At 40.6% G+C, this 24,329-nt stretch overlaps 3 protein-coding genes across 4 annotated transcripts in view; all 3 read left to right on the forward strand.

Moving 5' to 3' along the window:
• Nucleotides 1-847: 847 nt before the first annotated feature.
• gng5 (guanine nucleotide binding protein (G protein), gamma 5) lies at nucleotides 848-5,358 on the forward strand. The gene is made up of 3 exons (XM_088349376.1): nucleotides 848-1,026; nucleotides 4,994-5,137; nucleotides 5,211-5,358. The coding sequence occupies exons 1-2, from the start codon at nucleotides 946-948 to the stop codon at nucleotides 5,117-5,119; spliced, it is 207 nt and encodes a 68-aa protein (XP_088205502.1). The 5' UTR covers nucleotides 848-945; the 3' UTR covers nucleotides 5,120-5,137; nucleotides 5,211-5,358.
• Nucleotides 5,359-9,205: 3,847 nt separating this feature from the next.
• The window catches only part of gpt (glutamic--pyruvic transaminase), a 63,597-nt gene continuing 48,473 nt past the window's right edge, over nucleotides 9,206-24,329 (forward strand). The window contains exons 1-2 of one of the 2 annotated variants that reach the window (XM_088349397.1): nucleotides 9,206-9,438; nucleotides 21,531-21,720. In XM_088349397.1, the coding sequence (XP_088205523.1) occupies nucleotides 9,371-9,438; nucleotides 21,531-21,720 (258 nt within the window). In that variant the 5' untranslated portion in view covers nucleotides 9,206-9,370. Of the gene's footprint in view, nucleotides 9,439-21,202; nucleotides 21,721-24,329 lie in introns of those variants that run through there. The other variant, XM_088349388.1, reaches the window with a different exon arrangement.
• Nucleotides 10,230-14,927, forward strand: fuz (fuzzy planar cell polarity protein). Its single transcript, XM_088349408.1, has one exon. It carries the CDS (start codon nucleotides 12,108-12,110, stop codon nucleotides 13,374-13,376), a length of 1,269 nt encoding a protein of 422 aa, XP_088205534.1. The 5' UTR covers nucleotides 10,230-12,107; the 3' UTR covers nucleotides 13,377-14,927.

A 24,329-nucleotide genomic window follows, 5' to 3' on the forward strand; every position in this document is an offset into this window, starting at 1 on the left:
ACCAAATATTATGTAAAACTATGCACAAAATGACTTAAAATAAGGGGGGAATAGAACAAAAAAGAAAAATGAAAAAGTAGTGAAAAGCTGAGATAAAAGGAAACAAAAGGAAGAGGATAAAAAGAAGGAAACCTTTAGAAAAAAGCCAGAAAAAAAGAAAAAGAAATGTTGGAAAAAAAGTAAATAGACAACAAAAAGAAAAAAGTAACAGCTCGGAAAAAAATAAACACAATGAGATTTTTTTAAAGGAATTTAAAAAAAGTAGAAAAAAACACGGAAAAAAGAAGAAAAAGTTTGTGTTGCATTCAAATAATTTCCAATTATATCAAGTGAATCGTGTTGCCAACATTGTACTTCCACTAAAAAATGTAATTAAATACAGTTGTGTATCGTGCAACCGACTAAATAAGCCCCCAAAAATGTTAATATTATGCGACAAAATATATCAGGAAAAAAAAAGAAATGGATATCTTGTGAAAGAATTGTAAGAACAAACGACGTTTGTAGGCCCTGCAACCTTTGCAATCGTACATAAGTCAATTCATTCAAAAGAGAAAAATAATTTTGCATTGCCGGAAACTCAGCAAAATGCAACTTGATTGAAGTTTTGGACATGTTTGATAATTTTTTATCTTGCCACACTTGGGATTATGGTGGCTCACTGTTGTTTCAAGCGTTGCTCACTGACTTTGTGTGAACGCTCAGACCCGTAAGAAAAATTACAGGGAACATTGATCATGACCATAGGTTCTTCTCATACCAATAGGTAGTTGTCCCTCAACTTGAAAATCCTCAGATTTACGTTTTGTTTCTAGCGCCCCCAAGTGTCCCTAACGCGCATTGCATCCCCAAACCGGAAGTTGTCACCGCGTCCGCGCTTCTCTCTTATTCTTCAGCTGGAAACGAGGCTAAAGAAAACCTCGCAACGAGCGATAAAAAGCCACAATGTCGAGTTCCAACAACCTCGTCGCCATGAAAAAGGTCGTACAGCAGCTTCGCTTCGAGGCGAGCATCAACAGAGTGAAGGTAAGCAGACGCGGTGGTTTTACGGGCTGGCCTTTCTTTCCCGTTATTTTTCGATGTTAGCATTAGCCGCCTATATATTAGCATCAACCGGCGCTGTGTCAGGGCGTTGGTTTGAGCAAAAACGGGAAGTTTTAGGACTATAGCCTGACATTTTTTACTTTACAATAATAGATTGGTTACAAAAATCTTCTTGAGGTTGCCTGGATTTAAGTTTGGGGGTTTAATGATAATTTTCCAAGTTTGCGTATCTAAAAATGACTCAAGTTACGCTGTCAAATTTTAGTCTAAGGTGTTTTTCATGCGATGCCAATTTCTTGTACCTACTTAAAACTTTTATCTCAAATAGGATGTTGCAGAAAATATCTTGCCAAAAATAGGTTGCGTGTATGGGTGTGAGTGTTTTAGGAACAAAATCATCTATTATCTGCACCGCTTATCCTCAGTAGGGTCGCGGGGTTGCTGGAGCCCATCTCGGCTATCTTCGGGCAGGGGACACCCTGAACTGGTTTCCAGTCAGTAACTAATAAACACAGCTCCACAATCATTTTAAAATTTATGATGGGCTCTTTAACAATTCCACTACATAATAGTAAACGTTTTTTTTGTAATAGTATTCTGAGGTGGGGATCATGAATTGAAATTGTAATATTGCGGCGGGTGGACCCCTTTGGAAACTAGCTATTGGGTTCCCAACCCCAGTTTCCTGCGTAAAAACATAGATTTGTATGTATATATATATATATATATATATATACACACACATTAAACTTTAGTTACAAAATATCACATAGAAAGTACTACTTGACTATATGTATATAATTAGATGTCAGTATGAACATACTTGCTAAAGTAAAAAAATGAAATTGTATTTACCTTCAGTGTTATGCTAGAGTTGGTATAGTGGAATTAGTGGGTGGAGGAGACTGCAGATTAACATTAAAACTGATTGAAAAAAGTACTCTTTCAGGGATTGTCATCGCCTTAAAATACTTAGTATATCTAAGCGCCTCCTTATTCTTAATAATTGTCTCAATTGTCGATTGGTTACGATCTTATATCTTAGTGAGAATAATTGTACATTTCTTAATAAATGGCCAACTTGATTTCCATTTTAATCCTATTTTTGCTTCTCCTTTTTGCATCGCTTCATGTCTTTGGACCCACAACTAAACAAATTAAAGTTTGTTATCAGTGTCTGAAATAACGTCTGCCCGGACGCCCAGGGTGTGAATCTTTTGCGTCGGGCTCACAACTTAAACGCCTCCGCCCAGGTGTCCGACAACTTTTTCGGAAAAAAAACAAACCGAAAGATTTTTTTCAAATCAAAGGTTTGCTTTATTCCAATTATGAAATCTTCGTTCAGTTTGGAAATTTCGGAATTTCGGTTCGTTTGACAATTTGCATACTCGGCAGCCAATCAGAAGCCTGCATCGGAATAACTTTGTGCTTCCGGACTCTCCCGAGTCGTATAAGGTCGTGCATTTGCATATAATTTTCCAAAGTAGACGCACAGAGAACACAAGAAAATGGAGAAGTGGTTAGGACTCAAGCCAAAACCTCAGCCCCAGAAGAAAGATTCAAAAGAAGCTAACAAAATTGATAACGCTACAAAACGTAAACGTAAATTAAAAGCATCGTGAAAGAGGAGTTGGCGTGGCTTGTTTTAGACGAAACAACAAAAGCATTGCATGAATGAAGATGAGTAAATACAGGTACATACTGATGGCAGATGGAAAACAGCAATGTCGTATACATGCAATGAAGAAGATTTATAATAAACTTCATTGTCAAGTGTTGTTCTGTTATATATTATCAATCCATAATACTTTACAACAATGTTTTTTTTCCGATGAGTCGTCTTATTGTGTTTCAAGTTGTGAAAAATGGGGGAGGCAACTTTTCAGAGTTGTCTGCCCTGGTGTCCGCTAACTTTTTCTCATGAGTTTCATACACTGTTATTAGTCTAGGAACAGCTGTTGCCTAATCTTTGAGGGACTGGGTTGGGTTTCTTTGTCAGTGATTGACAATGCATTTAGTTTTGGAGCCAATTATATACAGACGCTGCGCTACCAACGATTGTTTGTAAGTAGTTTCAGTGATATATTTTGTATGTTTAAGGTTTGTATAAGTATGATTAAGACTTGTACAAGTAACCCGTTTTGTACTAAAAAATAAACATTTCATAGAATAATATGCTCCATAAAGATAAATAAAGTAAAGTTTAACTTACTTTTGGAAGATGAGCTTCAACAGTTAGAAGAGTTTCCTCCTTCGTGGTAAAAAGTGGCGGAAAAAAAGCTTTCCAACTATCTTCACACCAACCATATTGAATGGATGTGCGAGATATTAAACAATAAAAACGTCAAAGTTCTTAGCGTGCTAGTGATACAGTATAGAATGTTTACACACAAACTAGAAAGAGGAACTCATTTCTTCTCTGTGTGGATGCTGGTTGTTCGCTCACAGCGCCACACGCCGGTGGGAAGGAGTATTACAGTACTGCCCTGTACTCGAAAATGGTTCACACAATACAAAATCTAACTTACAGCAATATCTTTTGACATTCCAGGAAAAAAATGATCGTATCTACCGTTTTACATGAGTCAAATGGTCGTAAGTTGGGGAGCGTCCGTAATTGAAATACAGTGGAACCTCGATTCTCGACCATAATCCGTTCCAGAACCCTGTTCGAAAACCGATTTGTTCAATCACCGAAATCGTTTTTCCCATTAAAAGTAATGTAAATCGTTTTAATCCGTTCCAACACCCTGAATGTTTACCATGAACGTAAACATGAAGCTAACCCAGGCTAATCGTACGTTCGCGTTAGCGTAATCTTCCGTACGAAAGATTACGCTAACATGAACGTGTAAAAATAAAAAAATCAGGTCGTTTACACGTCATTTAGCACCTGGGTCTCCACAAAAAGTGGTGAGCGGTTAAAGGATAAAGAAAAGAATTATGAATAGGATTTCTTACCTATGTGGTGGTCTGCAGAAGCCATGCTCTATTCCCTCGAAAGAAGGGAAACTCGCACACCTTCTTCATATTTTGCTATTATTTCTTTCTTAAATGCAATAGTTGTACGCACTACTCTTCTTTTTTCACCTGTAGCAACTTTGCTGCTTGCACCGACCTTCTTCCGAGGCATAATAAGGGGCTAAAACACTCCGTTCACCGAAATTAAAAGCGAAAGCGAAAAGAAGCAAGTGCGCACGTGATAACAGTTAGTCACAAGGGGTGGGGGCGACCTACACCCGTACGCCGCTCAGCATCTCACTCTAGCGTACCGACGTACGAACTCCGATTCTTTGAACGAAAAGCGGAGCAAGAATTTCTTGAAATTTTTGGTCGAGAACCGATTTGTTCAAACTGAGAGGCGTTCGAAAACCGAAGTTCCACTGTAAGTCCAAATGGGGATCATTTTCCTGCTTTGTCTCATTTTCTTACTTTTTCCTGTTCTCACTTTCACAGCTGCCATGCTGCCCGCATTTCTACACAATCAAAAATATTAGATATTTTTTATAAAACAAGTTTATGAGACTCTGGCAGGACAAATTAGACCTTGGTGCCCCGCCAGAGACTTTCAATCGTATTGGAAACAACTGATGTTTATTATGGGGCGGCAGTGGCTCAGGAGGTAGAGAGCTCGTCTTGGGATCAAGAGATCGCAGGTTTGGTTCCCGGCTCCTCCGTGTTACATGTCGAAGTGTCCTTGGGTAAGACACTGAACCCCTAATACCCCCAATAAGCAGGTTAGCGCCTTACATGGCTGCACGGCCGCTATTGGGAAATGTAAAGCACACTGTGAAGCGCTCTGACTTGACTTGAAAAGCGCTATATAAATGCAGAACATTTCATTTTCATTTCATTTCATGATTGTTTGTTCATCATGATACATTCTTTGGACTTCATTACCTGGTCGAGGTCTTGGATTTACGTTGTAGTATTCCTTTTCAATGGCAAGGTTTCCCAAGCAGCTGCGGACCTCCAGCAGTTCTGCATGCAGAACGCCTTACAAGACCCTCTGCTCACCGGCGTGTCGTCCAGCACCAACCCCTTCAGACCGCAGAAGGTCTGCTCCTTCTTGTGAACCCGCCGAGATTATTGGGTGAGTCGCCGCCATTTGTATCCACACCTTCTATTACACCGATTCTAATCTGCGCTTTCGATCCCCCTCGCAGGCCTTCATTTTGATGCTACAGGGAAACGTCGACCTCAACACTGCTCCTCATGCCAAGCCATTAAAACTGCCACGGAGGAAGGGAAGGAAGTTCCTCGAGTGTATTATACATCACAACCACGCAAGAGAAGACCACCGTTTATTTTCAGCCACCGTAGAAGACATCGATGAAAGGAAGCCATTTGATTTTTTTCATGGCACAGTGTGGATTTTTGATTAATCGTGCCTTTTCTATTCTATTTTAATCATCATTCTTCTGAAACTTTTTGTATTTAATGAATAAAAACATTCTTTGTTACTCCAAAAGCTCCTTGAATTTATTTTTTGGTTGTTTAAATTTGAAAAATATTTGTGAATTTCCCTACGGGGATGAATAAAGTATCTATCTATCTATCTATTTAGTCTCAAAGGACTACACAGACTATAGGCTATTATGACACCATCCCCTGATCTAAAGCCTACATGAGGACAAGGAAAAACTCAAAATCTAAAATATGTTAGACAAGTCATGTTTGTTTGTATACCCTTAATCACGAGGAGTCTCAAAGGACTACACAGACTATAGACTATTATAACACTTTTCCCCGATCTAAAACCTACGTGAGGGCGAGGAAAAACTTAAAAACCTCAATATGGTAGTCAAGTCATGTTTATTTGTTTCCCCGTTATCACAAAGAGTCTCAAAGGACTACACAGACTATAGACCAGTGGTTCCCAAAGCTTCTTTAAAAACCTTCAATATAGGATAAGCAAAAAAATCAGCAGCCGAATTGAAATATGAACCTGAAATAATGCTAATTGCTGTACTTCAACCGTGCATGTGGGTTATGGAAAACCCATTTAAGAGTTACGTATTGCAGTTTGTGTGTGACACTGGATCCTTAATGCCCCCTATCGGTGTGTGAGTGTGTGTGAATGTGAGAGTGAAGCACATTGTAAAGCTCTTTGGGAGGTCTTCAGTGACTTGAAAAGCGCTATATAAACGCAGATCATTTACCATGCCCCCCAATCAACCAGCAAAATTCCAAATACAGACAACATGTTAAAATTAAATACAAATACTATTATTGCAATGTACAGACTAAACCTGAGGAATGAGGCGCTTGCACAATGGTAAAGCACAGTGGTTACAGCAAAATAAATCTGTAGTACCCCAGAAAATATGATTCATATGGCAAATATTACCATTTCTTCCTCATGCCATGAGGCTCTTTAACCACCCGGGGGAGTAAAAGCCCACATTAAACCCCACCCCCACATTTGCATATTACCCTATTTTTATTACAGCGTGTATTTTCCATAGCACTGTTTAAATACTCTATATCAAAATGTTACATTGGGTATTTTTTGTATTCTATATTGTTATTTTTATTTTTCAACACAAGGATACTGCTAGAAGTGAAAATTTCCCTACAGGGATGAATAAAGTATCGGGGCGGCAGTAGCTCAGGAGATAGAGCGATCGTTTTAGGATTAAGGGATCCCAGTTCGAATCCCGGCTTGTCTGTGTTACATGCCGAAGTGTCCTTGGGTAAGACACTGAACCCCCAATACCCCCAATAAGCAGGTTAGCGCCTTACATGGCTGCACAGATCACGGCCGCTATTGGGAAATGTGAAGCACAATGTAAAGCGCTTTGGGAAGTCATTGACTTGAAAAGCGCTATATAAATGCAGATCATTTCATTTCACATTTCATATGATTAACATCAAATGCTGTTTAGTGTAATATCCCACAAAAAGCAAAGCTGATTGAACATTTTTGTATCACCTTTTACAAATGGGGCAAGTGTCCGATTGAATTGTCTTTATTGTCATTGGTATCGTCATTGTATGCATTGAGATTAGACATTGCACTCCGGGACACAATGTGTAGTAAAGACTTTGAAGAGAGAAAGAGATATAAGACTATCGGGATTGTTAGGTTTTAAATACTAAAATGTATCGTTTACCAAATTGTTTGAATTAGTTATCTGACTACATTAACCAAACACTACCTACACTTACCCAACAATGCGCGCTCGTTTCTTGATGGAAAAGATTAACAAGAATAGCCGACATTTTCACATTTTTAGCAATTTGACTAAGTGTACTCCATCGAAAACGGCTGAATTAGTCGAATTAGTGTCGCTCGAGTCTCCGAGTAGCCTTCTCTTAAGTCCTCCAGCTTTTTACCTCTCGGCCCACGTCTTTCCGCAAGATGGTGTCCCGGCTCCTCCCATGGGCGTGCCAGGGAAGCCCCCTGGGCTCCACCACCTTGCCTCGATGTCTGGAAAACTCAAAACAGCAGAGCGTTTCTCAAAACATTGCCTACTGTCCTCCGTCATCAGGGCCCCTCCGCATCTGGAAGGCTGATTATCTTATCAGCCTCACGTCCCGTTCCCGCCATTCTTGTAAACAATATTATCCACTAGGTTGCATTGACCTCACACCACAGTCCCGCCAGTGAATATCTTTTGCATTAAATGTAATTTGTATTCGATCATACAAAATCCTTTATATTCAAATGTATAAAATCCTTCTGCATAAATAGGCAAAAATATTTATATATAAATATACAACGTAGTGCTTAGAAAAACTGGCCTAAATTATTAAAATAATGCAATTAAAAAGTAGTGAATTGTAACGACAGTGCAATGAAAAAAGTGCAATAATATTTAGCAGCATTTATTAAACAAAACAATGTAATACACAAAATATATACTTTTATAGTTTAATAGTTTTGTGCGCTCCTTTAGGGTGGTGATTACCCTAAGGCACAGGTGTCAAACAGGCGGGCCGGGGGCCAGATCAGGCCCGCTAAGGGATTGAATCCGGCCCCGAGACAACAATCAGAGAAGCGCAAGAGAAAAACAAGCTGCAGGTTGAAATATGTCAATATGTCAATCGAACAAAGACACTGTACTTTTTCTCTCTCTCTCTTTTCCACCCCTTTTCTCCCACTCTCTGTCTCTTTCACTCTCTGTGTCTCTCTTTTTCCTCTTCCTTTGTTGCTCTTTGTTTCTTTCTCTCTCTGTGTCTTTTTAACTTCTTTTGCTCTAACTTCCTTTTCCCTCTTCCTACCCTTCGCGCTTTCTTTTTCCTCCTTCTGTCTTTCTATTTCTCTTTAGATTTCTTTCCTCCTCTCCCTTTCTTTTTCCCCTCTCTCACGACTTTTTATCTCTTTTGTTTCTCACGCTCTCTCCCTCTCTCTCTTTTTCTTTCTTGGTCCCACCCTCTCTCCTCTTTTGCTCTAACTTCCTTTTTTCTTTCTCTCTTCATACCCTTTTCTCCCCTTCTGTCTCTCTTTTTCTCTTTTGATTTCTTTCTTCCTCTTCCTTTCTTTTCCCCCTCTCTCACGACTTTTTATCTTTTTCTCACGCTCTCTCCCTCTTTTTCTTTCTTTGTCCCGCCCTCTCTCCTTTTCCCTCCCTCTTTCTCTTATTTCCTTATCTCTTGTTCTTTCTCTTTAATCTACTAGTCCGGCCCCCGGCATAATGTTTGTTCTATCGTGTGGCCCCCGAGTTAAAATGAGTTTGACACCCCTGCCCTATGGGATGAAGCTGTCTCTAAGCTTCTCCTAGTTTGGAGATTAACTGAAACTATTGCTTGTATATTGTGCTATGAACTGATAAATGGTGAATGGTCTGCGTCCATATAGCGCTTTTCAAATCACTGAAGACCTCCCACAATGCTTTACAATGAGCTTCACACTCTCACATTCACTCACACACTCACACACCGATAGCCGTGCAAGGCTCCTACCTGCTTATCGGGTGCATTAGGGATCCAGTGTCTTGGTTACGAGCACACACAAACTCTTCATTGCTTTCTCGCTTTTGCTAAAATCGAAAGAGTATTTTATATTTATTATTTAATTCCAAAAATTAACAAGTACAATTAAATTAAAAAAATACTTGTTAAAGAAATCCATCATTCACTTTCCCGCCGAATGGAGGCGCAATCACGCCTTTATAGCGCCGTACGATTTATTTACAGTAGAAGAAGAATTAGATAAGAAGACATGTCTGAATGAAAAGAGGAACACGCTGAAACGCCACCACGCACACTGGAGCCTTCACCGGGAGGGGTTATAAATTCCCGTCCACTGCCCGTCGCTCTTCCCGAGACGGACCCACGACCGCGACTGTCCCACGAAAGGTTGCTTTTGGACCGGCCCAAAATGAAACGCTCCCCGCCGACGCCGGTCGAAGAAATGAATCATGGGACCGCGTTGCTGTGGAAACGACGGTAACCCGTTTCCCTTCACCCAGCATGCTCGTTCCTCCTTGACAGAAATTAAAATCCCAATGGAGGAAAAAGCGTCCACATTTGCTGCATGGTAGTCTAAGTTTAATGTTAGTAAGTAATTTAATGTTGCTAGTGGTAGCAACCGATGCTAACGATTTATCCGCCAATGAGTAGCGAGCTAGCTTGGTAGCTAGCATGACTGTTATGTATCCCCCCACCCACAACGATACGAAGCATGAGGAGGGCTGGGCGATACTTCCATAGGATATTTGTTTAATAATATATATTTTTGTGTGTGCCAAGATTACAATCACCCACCCTTTGTCTTGTTCTCATTCAAAAAACATTTTAACGTCGTAGTATTTCATTAATCAAATAATTATTCATATTTATTTATTTCTTTTCAATTGTCTACGGACACTATTACAAACAATTACCGTTTTTGGTTAAGTACATTTTATTATTTTTAGAAAAATGATACCACTATTTAAACTACAGTGGAACCTCGGTTCTCGACCATAATCCGTTCCAGAACCCTGTTCGAAAACCGATTTGTTCGATCACCGAAATCATTTTTTCCCATTAAAAATAATGTAAATCGTTTTAATCCGTTCCGACACCCCTGAATGTTTACCTTGAATGTTAAACGTAAACCTAAAGCTAACCCAGGCTAATCGTACGTTCGCGTTATCGTAATCTTCCGTACGAAAGATTACCCTAACATGAACGTGTAAAAATAAAAAAAAATCAGGTTGTGTACAAGTCATTTAGCACCCGGGTCTCCACAACAAGTGGTGAGCGGTTCATTGGAAAGGGGGCTCCGTTCCAACACCCTGAATGTTTAACGTAAACTTAAAGCTAACCCAGGCTAATCGTACGTTCGCGTTATTGTAATCTCATGAATAGGATTTCTTACCTTTGTGGTGGTCAGCAGAAGGCGCTCGCACACCTCCTTCATATTTGTCTATTATTTCTTTCTTAAATGAAATAGTTGTACGCACTACTTTTCTTTTTTACCTGTAGCAACTTTGCCGCTTGCACTGACTTTCTTCGGAGGCATAATAAGGGGCTAAAACACCCGTACGCCGCTCAGCACCGCACCCTAGCGTACTCATTCACGCATTACCGGCGTTCGAACTCAGATTTTTTGACCGGACAGCGAAGCAAGAATTTCTCGAAATTTTTGGTCGGACACCGATTTATTCGAACTGAGAGGCGTTCGAAAACCGAGGTTCCACTGTATTTTAAATATCACCTTATGAAACGATAAGAAATATTTAAAATCACAATATTTAAATGGCCAATGTTTAATATTTAGTGCCTCCTAGTGGTACAAAAACTTTCATTCCTTGGAAAAAAAAAACATTGATTTCAATATTTTTAAATCTTTCATCATACTTATGTTATTTTTATTTAGAATTAAATTAGACATTTTTTTTTTGTAGTGTAATCCCACCATGTATGTCTGACGTCTTGCTGCTTACCGTGGCACTGGTTTTCGTTCGCATTAAAGAACAGTGTCATCTAGTGGTCAAATATTTCATACTGGGGTTTTGAAGGAGACATATCTGGCTGAATCCCTGTTTTGGAGATTTTACAATTAGAATTGTCTTTATTGTCATTGATACCAAAGTAGTAAACATTGTTTTCAACAAAATAAGAGGTGGCATTTCAGTATAATAGAAGACTTCAAAGAGAAAAATAAAGTAAGGTAGGTGTGGAAAGTTAGCCATTGCTCCTGTGCGTGCAGACATTTTGTTTTGGTAATCATAAAATGCCAATTCCGCACCAAAAACACAGTCAATGTTGTGTTTTGCTCCAATTACCGACTGAGAGTATCCAGCTCAAGCTCGTGAAAACGACTGGGTACACAGTATGTAAAACTGTGGTAACCCTTCACTGATAGTCCTCAGTTGTTGTAGTGATCGTGATACAAGTAGATTTTATCAAGTGGAGCTTAAGTGAAAAAACAAAAAACATACAGACACCAGAGCTATTTCTATGAATATTTTTTTTTGTTTTGAACAATTTTATTGACACTTTTAACAGCAATCAAGCATATTCACAATTTCGTTGTATCTGACGATATGACGTTTTAACAATTTTTTATGACATTTTTAACAGCAATTAAACACACAATTTCATTATATCATATCCCAACAATATGAGTTGTTATCGACACTTTTATGATAGTTTTTTTTTGTTTGAACACTACGAGTCTCGTCTTTGAATGCACCGCCAATGACTTTACCTGGGAGATGTGTAGTCTTTATCAACCAGGCATCTTACCTTTAGGGAAGAATCATCTGCACCCCAAAAAACGTTTTTTAAAAAATATATATAAACGGGTTAAGACATTCCCTTTGTGTCTACGTAAGGCGAAATCTTGTTAATGACTATAGTATAAAATGGCTTAAATTCACAACATATGTGTTTAAAGTGAGTATGAATGATCTGATTGGTGAAAAACCTCACACCAATATCTTTTTAGCTCCTCCCTAGTAAACACAGCTTGTCCCTTAGTCAAGATGTGCCACTCCAAAATATTTTGTTGACACTAAGTATTAAGCCGTGATCTGAGCACCTATTTTTTTTTTGCCAATGCTGACCTGCAAATATGCAGGGAAAGATTTTAGTCGATTAAAAACTAGAAATCGCCCAGCCCTGACATGAACTCTGTCCAGATCTTGTGCCTCACAGCCAGCAGTGGTGTTCCCCTGTTCACAAGGGGGGGCTCCAGGCAGCTTCCCTTCTCAATTATTGGCTCCCTCAATGGGGTACACATGTTCGGAAGCGGACAAGGGGTGGAGTTGTCCAGTTGCGAGACCGAGGGTGGCGGACAAGTAGTGTGGCGAGTCTTCCAGGACAGCGTGATGCTCATCGCTGTGAGCCCCAGTCGACAGGCGGGCCTGGGTGAAGAGCTCAGTAAAGGGGAGCTTCTGCGACTCCAGCGCCTTCTGGAGAACGTGTGGAGCAGCATGGTGATGGTGCTGGGCCAGGACGAGCTGGTCAACGCCAGGAATTTGGAGCGGCTCAAGCGGGATCTGAGAGCTTGCTTTGGCCTGATCGATGCGTTACTAGAGGAGCGGCACCCGGGAGTCCTGGGTAACTTGACGCACTGCGCCGATTGCCTGCTTCCACCGCTACCAGATGTCCTCCAGGAAGCCATAGAGGGCTTTGCGAAAGCAGCCCACAGTGAGTTTGGCTGCCTCCTCATCCACGGCCGCGTGGCTGCCGCTACAGAGAAATGGTGGCGCCTGGCCCCCCAGGAAGTCGTCCTGCTCTCGGCTTTGACCCGAGTTCTCTCAGAGTCGGGCTCCGCCTCCTGCGACTACCCGGTGTTCCTCCCTCAGGGCAGCCCCACCGTGGCCCACCGCCTTCTCCGCTTCCAGTTGCTCCCCGGGGCGGATGTATGCGTGCTGTGCGGCCCCACGCCCTCCCTGTTTGCCGCCGAAAGCACCCTGGTGGGTTTATGGTCCTCCTTGGCGGACACTCTAAGGGACTGCCTAGCCATTGGAGAGCGCTGCCTCCCTGCTTTCATCACCTTAGGACCGGATGTCCTGGCCTTCCTTCTCATCAACCGAGAGAATCGCCGCTCCGTCTCCGGCGTTCCTCACCCTCAAAACAACCCGTCCTCCGAAAATCGCCGCTGGGAGCTCCTGAAGCTCTTCTACATTTTCTGCATGACGCGCTACTTCAAGCAGGAGGCCGTCGAGGAGGAAGGGGGCGGCCTCCCAGGCAGCGCAGACAACTTTGCACGTGGGTTCTCCCACCAGCCAGTGCAGTGTTATTTAGTCACAGATGAGTGTAAGAGTTTCGCCCTGCAAACGCCGCAGCATCGACTCTTCCTGTTGACCCCGCTTTCGGCGCCTACGTCCGCGCTGAGGAGCATCGCTATGGAAACGCTCTCAAATATTACCGCTGCAACTGGTTTCTAATGATTTTTTTTTTTTTTCGGACTATGATCTGCGACTTGATGCTGAAATGTTCATCTTAACAGGGGTATCCCGATACTTTTCACCTCCGATACTGAAATAGTCCGATATGATGTCATCAACATTTATCCATGCTATAGTCCAGGGGTCGCCGTGTTGAACCTGAGAGATACTTTTTGTTACTGATAAGCTCGAAAGATTTCTAGTTTAAAATGTATTTTAAAAATATCAACTATTATTATCATTATTTTATTACCAGGTTGTTTTTAGTAAGAGTAAGGTTAAAATAAGATCAGTCAGCCACCAAAACCTAGTTCTCTAAGACACTTATCATGTTAAGGATTTCTCATGCCAGTTACAGAATCAAATTTCCTAGAAAATCACTACAACCTATTACTGCTAAGCTATTTTCAACCCCAGTCCAGATAGGTGCTCTTAGGAGTCAAGTCAAGTCAAATCACATTTATCTATATAGCCCTTAATCACAAAAATGTCTCAAAGGACTGCACAGGATTACAATTACAAAATTACACAATTACCTGATCTTAAACCAGCATGCGGGCAAGGAACAACTCAAAAACCTCAGTGTGAGGAGAAAAGAGAAACCATTTGGAGGTGGGCACCATGTTTGAGACCTCTGCTATACTCCTTAATTTACTACAGGTATATTTAATATCAGTGTTTATTTTGCCACTTTTCCCCCTCTGTTACGATACCGATATCAGATGTCCGATGTCAGCTACAGAACCAACTGCATCCGATGTTGTTAGAAGATATAGTTTGTATTGTACTGCTCCTATAATAGCAGCACTAAAAAGAGTATATGAGAGATTTGGGATGGGATAAACTGGTATCGGACTATTGTGACACCCCTACATTGTAAACAAATCTTTATAACAGAACTGCATTTTTTGACTACCAATGTAAAAAGTATTATCGAACTGTAGGTTTGTATCGGTCCTTGAAAACGCTTTCATTTTAATGTTGTGTTTTCAAGTATTGAAAAGTGCTTGAATTGTGGGTGAAGTGCTTGTGAATGTTTGCCATTGTTGCCATGTTTCTTATCTAGTCTGTTTAAATGACGATAACAATTCTCTCTGGTGGCTTTTATTTTTCATTGCAGTTTTTTCCCTTGTTGTTAACGGCAGCTGGCATTCGTTTGTGTGGCATTGTCCTCTGAAGCGTCATCTGTATGGGGAGAGATGTGTCTTTAAAACAAATATATTCTGGTTACTCAAAATCTTTGTGCCATATATCTTGATGAATGCACACACAAGATTAAAAATCACAGATGTATTTGCAAATTTGCAAAAAACAATATTCACAACGAATTTATTTTTTTGATGATACTGGTGAAATTGTAAAATTGGCTTAAAAGTCCTTAGAAAGTGCTTGAATTTGGCCATGAAAAAAGTGTACGAACCCTCTATTGTGAAAAACAAATGATTATAAAGTTTCTTTTGTGATCGTTCCCCTCCAATTTGTGATATAAAGTATTTTGAATAGACCCAGTTGAAAACAAAATTAACAGTTTTTGTTCTGTTTTCTCATCTCATCAGCTGCACCGCTTATCCTCAGTAGGGTCGCGGGGGTGCTGGAGCCCATCCCAGCAATCATCGGGCAGTGGGCAGGGGACACCCTGAACTGGTTGCCAGTCAATCGCAGGGCACACGGGGGACAGACAACTCACTTGCTCATTCACACCTAGGGACAATTTGGACCGGCCAATTCACCTGAAATGCATGTTTTTGGAATGTGGGAGGAAACCGGAGTGCCCGGAGGAAACCCACGCAAGCACGGGGAGAACATACAAACTCCGCACAGGAAGTCTGGAGCTGGATTTGAACCCACGCAGGAGGTTCCCCTGACATGAACTGTGCCGCACATGCCCTAACCACTGCGCCGCCGTGCTTGTTCTGTTTTATTTGAAGCAAAATTTTCAAGTCCATCTTATTCCGGATGGAAACCTTGAGAAGTCATTTATGATACATGGTAAACCCAATTACCTATAATATATACCTCATCCCAAAATAGCCCTTTTCCACTTAATATTGCATGACATTAGTAGCAATTGTAATGATTGTAATTGGTAGTTGTTGGTAATGAAATTACCAAAACTTGATGACTGATACTGGTATTAGCTACTGTAACACGTATTTACATGATATTATAAAAAAAAAAAAAGCTATAGGCAGTGTCTGAAACTCATGACAAAAAGTTAGCGGGCACCAGGGCAGACAACCCTGAATAGTTGCCTGCCCAGCCATAAAGTTGCCTGCCCCATTTTTCACAACTTGAAACAATAAGACGACTAATCAAAAAAAAAACATTGTTGCAAAGTATTAAAGATTGGTAATCAGAATATACAAAACTTTAAAATTTTATTAAAGTTTATTATAAATCTACTTATAACTTTCATTGCATATTACATGACATCGCTGTTTTCCATCTGCCATCAGTTCGTACCTGTATTTACTCATCTTCATTCATGCAATGTTTGCGTTGCGTCGTCTGCTACAAGCCACGTGGACTCATTCCACAATGCTTTTAATGTACGTTTACGTTTTGTAGCGTCATAAATTGTGTTAGCTTCTTTTGAATCTGTCTTCTGCGGCTGAGGTTTTGGCTTGATTCCTAACCACTTATCCATTTTCTTGTGTTCTCTCTGCGTCTACTTTGGAAAATGATATGCAAATGCACGACCTTATAACGCTCGGGAGAGTCCGGAAGCACGAAGATGTTATTTTTTTTCTCGAAAAAGTTGTCGGCTACCCGGGCGGAGACGTTTTGTTAGTTGTACGCCCGACGTGAAAGATGCACGCCCCGGGCGTCCGGGCAGACATTATTTCAAACACTGCTACACAGTAGGTACTTGCTTAATCCTATGTTTTCATACTATTGGTTTAAGGGATTAAGTAAAAAGTCAAAAGCAAACATTTATAATTCCCCTGTAAAATAGTTACGTGAGAAAGTTTAGGAAATTATGTCAAATATTCTTTACTGATTAATAGAAACTTGCTCTTCTGGTAGAGAATAGATAAATAATGATTAATATGTATTTTTCTGGCAGCACGGCGGCGCAGTGGTTAGCGCTTGTGCGGCACAGTTCATGTCATGGGAACCTGTCGTGGGTTCAAATCCAGCTCCAGACTTCCTGTGCGGAGTTTGTATGTTCTCCCCGTGCTTGCGTGGGTTTCCTCCGGGCACTCCGGTTTCCTCCCACGTTCCAAAAACATGCATTTCAGGTGAATTGGCTGGTCCAAATTGTCCCTAGGTGTGAATGAGTTGTCTGTCCCTGTGTGCCCTGCGATTGGCTGGCAACCAGTTCAGGGTGTCCCCCGCCCACTGCCCAGAGATGGCTGGGATGGGCTCCAGCCCCCCCGCGACCCTACTGAGGATAAGCGGTGTAGCTGATGAGATGAGATGTATTTTTCTGTATGACTGAGGAATTATATTCAATAAAATAAAAATAAAAACATTTCAAAATATTGATGTTCGCTAACCAATTTTACAGTCTGATATTGATACCCAAATATTGAGTAATCAATATCAAAATTGTATACAAGTACCATTATTCTACAACATTACATTTGCAAGAACGAATGAATTTTTTTAAAAACATTTTAAATCAATATTGTCCTGATGTCTATTTATTCAGTAAGAATTTACTATTCCTTGAATTGCATTTTTCAGTTTTTTGTAATAGCAAGACATCTTCTCTTCACAAGTTCCTAATATAGTTGAAGTATTATTAAAGTATTTTTCCCATTTTACGAGACAAAAAGATTAAAATCTTGCCAAAGCGGTAAAATAATACTTCATTAGTAAAGTTATTTCGTTGACCAAATCCTGAGTAATCAATTGTGATACCCTAAGTGCATAAAATCATTTTAATTGTGGGTTTCTGATTATGAAATGGCGTCCAGAAGGCTTCTGGCACTGGCGATGGTATTGGTTACGGTTACCAACATAAACAACTTGATAATATAAGTATCGTTAAAGTATTTTTCTTGTTTTACGAGAAAAAAAACGTTTGAAGTATAGTCAAATTGGAAAATTTATACTTAATAAGTGAAATGATCTATTCTGATACCCGACCGAATCTTGAGTAATGAACACTGATACCATATACTTCTAGATCACAGGTGTCAAACTCACGGCCCGCGGGCCGGATCAGGCCCGCTAAGGGATTGAATCCGGCCCGCGAGACAACACTCAGAGAAGCGCAAGAGAAAAACAAGCTGCAGGTTGAAATATGTCAACTTGATGTTGCCAAAGCAAGGTGCCTCGAACAAAGACACTGTACTTGTATTTATTTATTTATTTATCTCTCTCTCTTTTCTCTCTCGCTCTCTCTCTCCCTCTCACTTTTCTCTCTCTCTCTCCTCACTTGTCTCTCTCTCTTCTCTCGCTCTCTCTCTCACTTTTCTCTCTCTCTTTCTCTTTTCTCTCGCTCTCTCTCTCACTTTTCTCTCTCTCTCACTCTCTCTCTCTCTCTCACTTTTCTCTCTCTCTCTCCTCACTTTTCTCTCTCTCTCTCTCTCTCTATCCTCACTTTCTCTCTCTCTCTCTCTCTCTCGCTCGCTCGCTCGCTCGCTCTCTCTCTCTCTCCCGCCCCTTATCTCCCTCTCTCTCTCTTTTTTTTCTCCTCATATTTCTCTATTTCTCTTTTTCTTTCTCTTTAATCTACTAGTCCGGCCCCCGACAGATTGTTCTATCGTGTGGCCCCTGATTTAAAATGAGTTTGACACCCCTGTTCTAGATGATATGACGATCGGTGGGTGCAATTTCTTTCCTGTGCAAAAACAAACACTTTTCCTAAATATATAATTTATTTAATAAGAATTTACTATCCTTTTAATTGCAGGGTTCTGATTGTTAAAGGTTAACTTAAAGACAGCTAAAAATGTTATCGCTTACCATTTAGAGGGCCAATACCTTAAAGCGACAGTGTGGAATATCCAGTGCCTCCGATTGGTACAAAAAACCTTCAGTAACATTGATTTGAGTCATAGGTCGAGAAATTTGCATCTCTTTTACATAGCGGAATCCCGCCCCCCATGATTGTCTGGCATCTTGCTGCCACGCTGTGCTCATTTGGCACATTTTCCGTTCGCATTAGACAATACAGTGCAATCTAGTGGTCAAACATTACACAATGTACCTTTTAGTATCGGCATGGAGGCCTGGTAATGGTATCTGCCCATATTTTCTTATTTCGGTTGAAAAACAACTTCACAATAAAGTTTAAGTATCATTAAAGTATTTGTCTTATTTTGCCGGAGAAAACGCTTGAAAGGTCGTGAAATTGTGAAAATAAGACTCGTTAAGTAATATTTATCTATTCAGATACCCGAATCTTGAGTAATCAATCCCGTTTCCATTTACCGACACCAATGTAAACATTTCACTTCCATATTTGTATTTAATGACAAATTTCTATTGCTTTAATTGCAGATTTCTGATTGTTAAATGGCAACTGAAAGGCAGCATGAAATGGTATAAGTGATCATAGCATAACCGATACTCTTCAGTATTGCCACATATACCTCGTGCTTATATAGTATCATTTGTGTACAGGATTTCCCTTATTTTACTGAAGAAACAGTTTAGAATGTCGTAACATTGGAAAAATAATACTTCATAAGTTGTGTTCAAAATCTTGTTAAATCCCCAAGAGTTGTAAAAGATGTGAAGAGACGTTCTATTTCAGGCATGTCCAAGTCTGGCCCGGGTCCAGTTACAGCCCGTGATCAAATTTTTACTGGCTCTTGGCCTCATAAAATTAATAATAGGTGGCTAGTAATGTTGACCACACTATAAAATAAAATTGTACCCAAAAAAATAAATAAAAAATCACCATTTCACCAGATGATGGCAGTAGCCCCTTGGTCACCTTGCCCTTGGCACCCTGTGAGACTTAAAGCTTACCCCAATTCCGATTAACAACTGTAAATAAAAAAGGAAAGTTGAATGTGAGGGCCGCTGCTGAAGTGGAAATTGGAGTACTTTTTCACTGAAATCTGAAACAATTGCCTAAGTTGGGTACAGAATATAATATCAAGAGGTACTTCCAGAAAAAAACATCTAGACTTCAAAAACTGGAACTGGACGCTGTGAAATGGTGAAACTGGAAGATGTTTTAACGGCACAGGACACTTTTTCACAAGACCCTGCGGGTTAAATAAAAATGCTACAAGGGCGAGCTACGAGGTCGCAATATTGATTGCCAAGCATTGCAAACCTTTTACGGAGGGTGAATTTATTCATGTCAGTTCAAAGAATGCCAGGCTGAATAGTCGGCCGCCACACATTTTCACCATACCAAATCTGGCCCGCTTTTTGAAAATTTTCGTTCCTGTCAAGCTCCATGCTCTTACAAAATGTTGTATTTTCCCTTACAAAATACAAAATCTTACACCATATTTTTTTTTCCGAACGTGTTTATTTATGTAGTTTAATATGTTATATTGTACATGCGTTTCGTTGTATCATATATATTGTTAATTAACATGTTGTGAGATACGGAGTTGCTCGTCATGAATTAGGTTTATTATAAAAAAAAGTTTAAAAAATGAAGTGGCTTGGACGTTCACTTTGGAAAGAAAAAATACATGCAAATATCTCATCTCATCTCATTAGCTGCACCGCTTATCCTCAGTAGGGTCGCGGGGGTGCTGGAGCCCATCCCAGCAATCATCGGGCAGTGGGCAGGGGACACCCTGAACTGGTTGCCAGCCAATCGCAGGGCACACGGGGACTGACAACTCACTCGCTCATTCACACATAGGGACAATTTGGACCGGCCAATCTACCTGAAATGCATGTCTTTGGAATGTGGGAGGAAACCGGAGTGCCCGGAGGAAACCCACGCAAGCACGGGGAGAACATACAAACTCCGCACAGAAAGTCTGGAACTGGATTTGAACCCACGCAGGAGGTTCCCAAGCCATGAACTGTGCCGCACATGTGCTAACCACTGCGCCACCGTGCTGCCCCATGCAAATATCATTAAGTAGAATTTCCTTATTCAAATTATGAATTCATTTTCTGCATTAAATTATTGTCGGTAATATACTGATTAAAGGGATAACCACAAATCCGTCTTTTTTCATTTTCTCCTTTTATACTTCCTTTTTTTCTTAACTTCTTTATACAACATAATAATTCAAAATATAATGCATCAAAGCAAGTGAGCCGTTCGAGAGCCGGCTGTCTTTAATGAGTTGAGCCGAAAAATCCGGTTCTCAAAAAAGAGACGGACTTCCTTTCACTACACAACTACCACGGAATGATGCATGATGGGAAATCCCCAGGCGGCAGACGCATGCGCACAGAAGCATCAAACCGCTCGCTCGTTTGCAACAAAAAAACGATACCGAGATAGAGGCCACAGCGGCGAACTCCTTTGACTTGATCGATTTGCCGTTTGGTGATAGTCGGTGTATACCGGGTGGTACCCATCATTGACAAATTTGCGTTTTTCCGTATAGATTTTCTTGTACGTCGTACACGTCTCAAAATGCATGATAAACGTACTTTTTAGGGCAAAAACGTACAGCTTGACAGGTATGAATTTTGGTCACCCCTGATCTGTTTGAATAAAAGTAGGCGGGTCCAAATTGGGAGGTGTGTCCAGAGTTAATTTGCATACAAGAAAATCCCCTCGCACTGTCTCCTCCGTGTTGCGTTCACTGTCAATCTGTCTCTCTAGTTTCCACGCCACGTCAGGGTTCACAACTTGAGTCTGGTGCGTTGAAGAAGGGGAGGAGTAACACACAAAAGGGGGCTGGGATACCCTTTGCTTGAAAGTGATGCCATGTGTGAAGAGTTCCAAATCTCCCCCCGTTTTCCCCCAAAAGAAAAAAGCCCACACAGATGCTCCATTTTTCTTTCGAGAAGTTTGGACTTCCTCTGATCAAAGTCCAAAGAGACTCCCGTTCAAAGTGGCAGACGCGTTTGTCCGGTTTCTCTTTCAATTTCTTCCGTTAACTGCATTAAAACCCATCGGGAAGGAAACATGGCAGCGGCGAGGATAGGGAGGCTGTCACCCGGCAAAGTTACCCGCCTCGGGTGGACTCAAATCCGGGGAGACGCGTTAGCCGTTCGCGGTGTGCCCGCGGTGCGTTCACTGACCTCTGCCCGTCTGTCCGCTAGAACCATGGCCGGCCTGAGCGCCGCGCGATGCGGGCTGCCGAAGGAGAGCGTGGCCGAGAACGGAACCGCGGCGCCGCGGGGGAAAGTGCTGACCATCGACACCATGAACCCCACCGTGAAGATGGTGGAGTACGCCGTGCGGGGGCCCATCGTGCAGCGGGCGGTGGAGCTGGAGAAAGAGCTCTCCGAGGTGGGTGACTTTTTTTGGTTTTACGAGTATAAGTCGCAATATTGGATACGGCTTTCTCAAATGGGATCAAAGATCGCTTTTATTTGACATCCTCGTTTGATGATTGTGGTTTGCAGGGGATCATTTTTTTGTATTTGGCCTTTGCAAACAGCCTAAAAATTACTGTTACATCTCTATGATCTTTGCATGATGATGAAACGCTGGACTTCTACTCAATTCTTTCCACGTTTAACTTTTGACTTTACATATTTTATTCCTGCAGTCCAAATGATTAAAATTGGATGATTAAGTAAAATTTTTCACTGCATTCAGATTCAGATTCAGATCTACTTTATTGTCATTCTAGTACACGTGTATACAGAACGAAATGTCGATACATCTGACCCGCACAATTTCCTTGAATGTACAGATATAAATAAAATGTTGTATTGAGTTGGAGTATTGAGTACTAATAATATACTAAATAATTATGGCTATGTATAGTATTTTACAGTAGCGCAAATAGTGCAAGAGGAGCAGCTAACCAGATGTGCAAAATGGGCATACCTGCTATTTAAGGTCAACAAAAACAGTGCCATAAAACACCCATAAATTATTCATTTGGAAAGAGGGAAATTATAATAATAATAATAATAATGATAATTTCCTTTGTATTGTCATTCTTTGCAACAATGTACACAGAACGAAATGTCGATACACCTGACCCGTAGCGAGCCGATGCAGCCGCAGCCAACAGAGGGCGCCGCCATTTTACCAATTAATTAAGGGGCTGTAGTAAATTCATAATCTCAAAGGTGAGAACCACCAGGAAAAGTATGTGTGTGTCTGTGTGTGGAGTCAAACTTTAGATCAATTTACAAGATGAGATCAAACACTTGTTCAAATTTAAATACAAAAAACATTCCTGGCGGATACAGAGATGAAGAAAATGGAGTATGAGTGATACGAGATCGGGAATAGTGCGTCTAGAACTATGGTTAACTTTGTGTTATTGTTGCTATCTTTATATCATTACTGTTATTATTAATATTATTACAATTGTTGTTATATCATTGGTGTATTTAATAGGGAAGATGAAGGGGTAGAGTAGCTCAGTAGCCTAGATGGTAGGGCGCCCGCTTTGAGACTGGGAGGTCGCTGGTTCGCGCCTCGGCCGAGTCATACCTAAGACTTATAACATTGGTAAAATGGCGGCGCTCTCTGTTGGCTGCGGCTGCATCGGCTCGCTACAACGGGTCAGGTGTATCGACATTTCGTTCTGTGTACATTGTTACAAAGAATGACAATACAAAGGAAATTATTATTATTATTATTATTATTATTATATAAGCATTTGCTTCTTACTACCCCTTTTCTAACATATCATATAACAATATTTTGTTGTTGAGTTATTGTTTTTATTCTGTTTTTATTTCAATGTTCGAATAAAGTTTTCATTCATTCATACATAAAATGCCCCGGTTTATAAAGTGCAATATCCCGGTTAAGCGCAATACTCCGGTTGTGCAGTTTTTACTTTGGATGAATTTTATGGTTCTAGAACTCTTGTATTTTGCTTCTAAAACAGTTGTGCAGTAATCTTATTTGCAGAAGAAGTGTTTAATTGCAGTAGAATTATTTTCTTATTTTCGTACTGTTTAATGTTTTTGCATTGTTCTATATCTATGCTTGACTTATTTTCCATCATATTGTGCAAATAGAAGGTATTTCATCTGTCGTGTTTACCTGTTTTTTGTTTTTGTTTTAGTTTTTAGTCCAATACCCCGGTCCTCAGTGCAATATATGTGTATATTTTGTATTTCCGTTATGACTACTTAAAGATGAGTCATGTTTATTTGTTTAGCCCTTCATCTCAAAGAGTGTCAAAGGGCTGCACGGGTCACAGATTATTGCAAACCATCCCCTGATCTAAAACCTACACGAGGGCAAGGAAAAACTCAAATAACATTTCGGTCTTTTCAGAGTTAAGGCGCAAGAAGTAAAGTGACATCTATTATTTTATCTCAGTGAGGCAGGCTTCCATCGGAAGATATAGTCCAGTGTCATCTGCGTAGCAATGGAAACTGATATTATACTTGCGAATAATATCACCTAACGGAAGCATGTAAATGCTGAAAGGAAGGGGGCCAAGTACTGAACCCTGCGGAACACCACAGGTAACACTAAAGGGCTCAGATGTCATTTCACCATATTTAACGCAGTGCATCCTATCTGAGAGGTAGTATCTGAACCATAAGAGGACGGTTCCTGAGAGACCATTTTTCCAACCGGTCTAGTAAGAAATTATGGTCTACAGATGACCACTTTATGTCTTTTTATTTATTAGTCTTTTTATTGTACAGTATATTTTTTGCCAACTGGATTGCAACCTTAATTCGTTGTAGCAATACAATTATTAGAATGGGTGATTTTGATTCTTCGGATTCTGAAAGGATATCTTTTCGTGTCGCTAACCAGATCCAACTAAATACAGTTTTCATTTCCTCTGCGCTTCAAAGATTGAGGTCCGTTGTTGTGCTCATTCCTACCGCCAGAAGTATGGACTTACACTATAAACGGCTAGATACAACTGTGGAATCCATCATACGTGGATAAATACACCTGTTACT

The sequence above is a fragment of the Urocampus carinirostris genome, chromosome 1 (genome assembly GCF_059441175.1).
Source record: "Urocampus carinirostris isolate Australia breed hairy pipefish chromosome 1, RoL_Ucar_1.0, whole genome shotgun sequence".
NCBI classification, from domain to species: Eukaryota; Metazoa; Chordata; class Actinopteri; order Syngnathiformes; family Syngnathidae; genus Urocampus; species Urocampus carinirostris.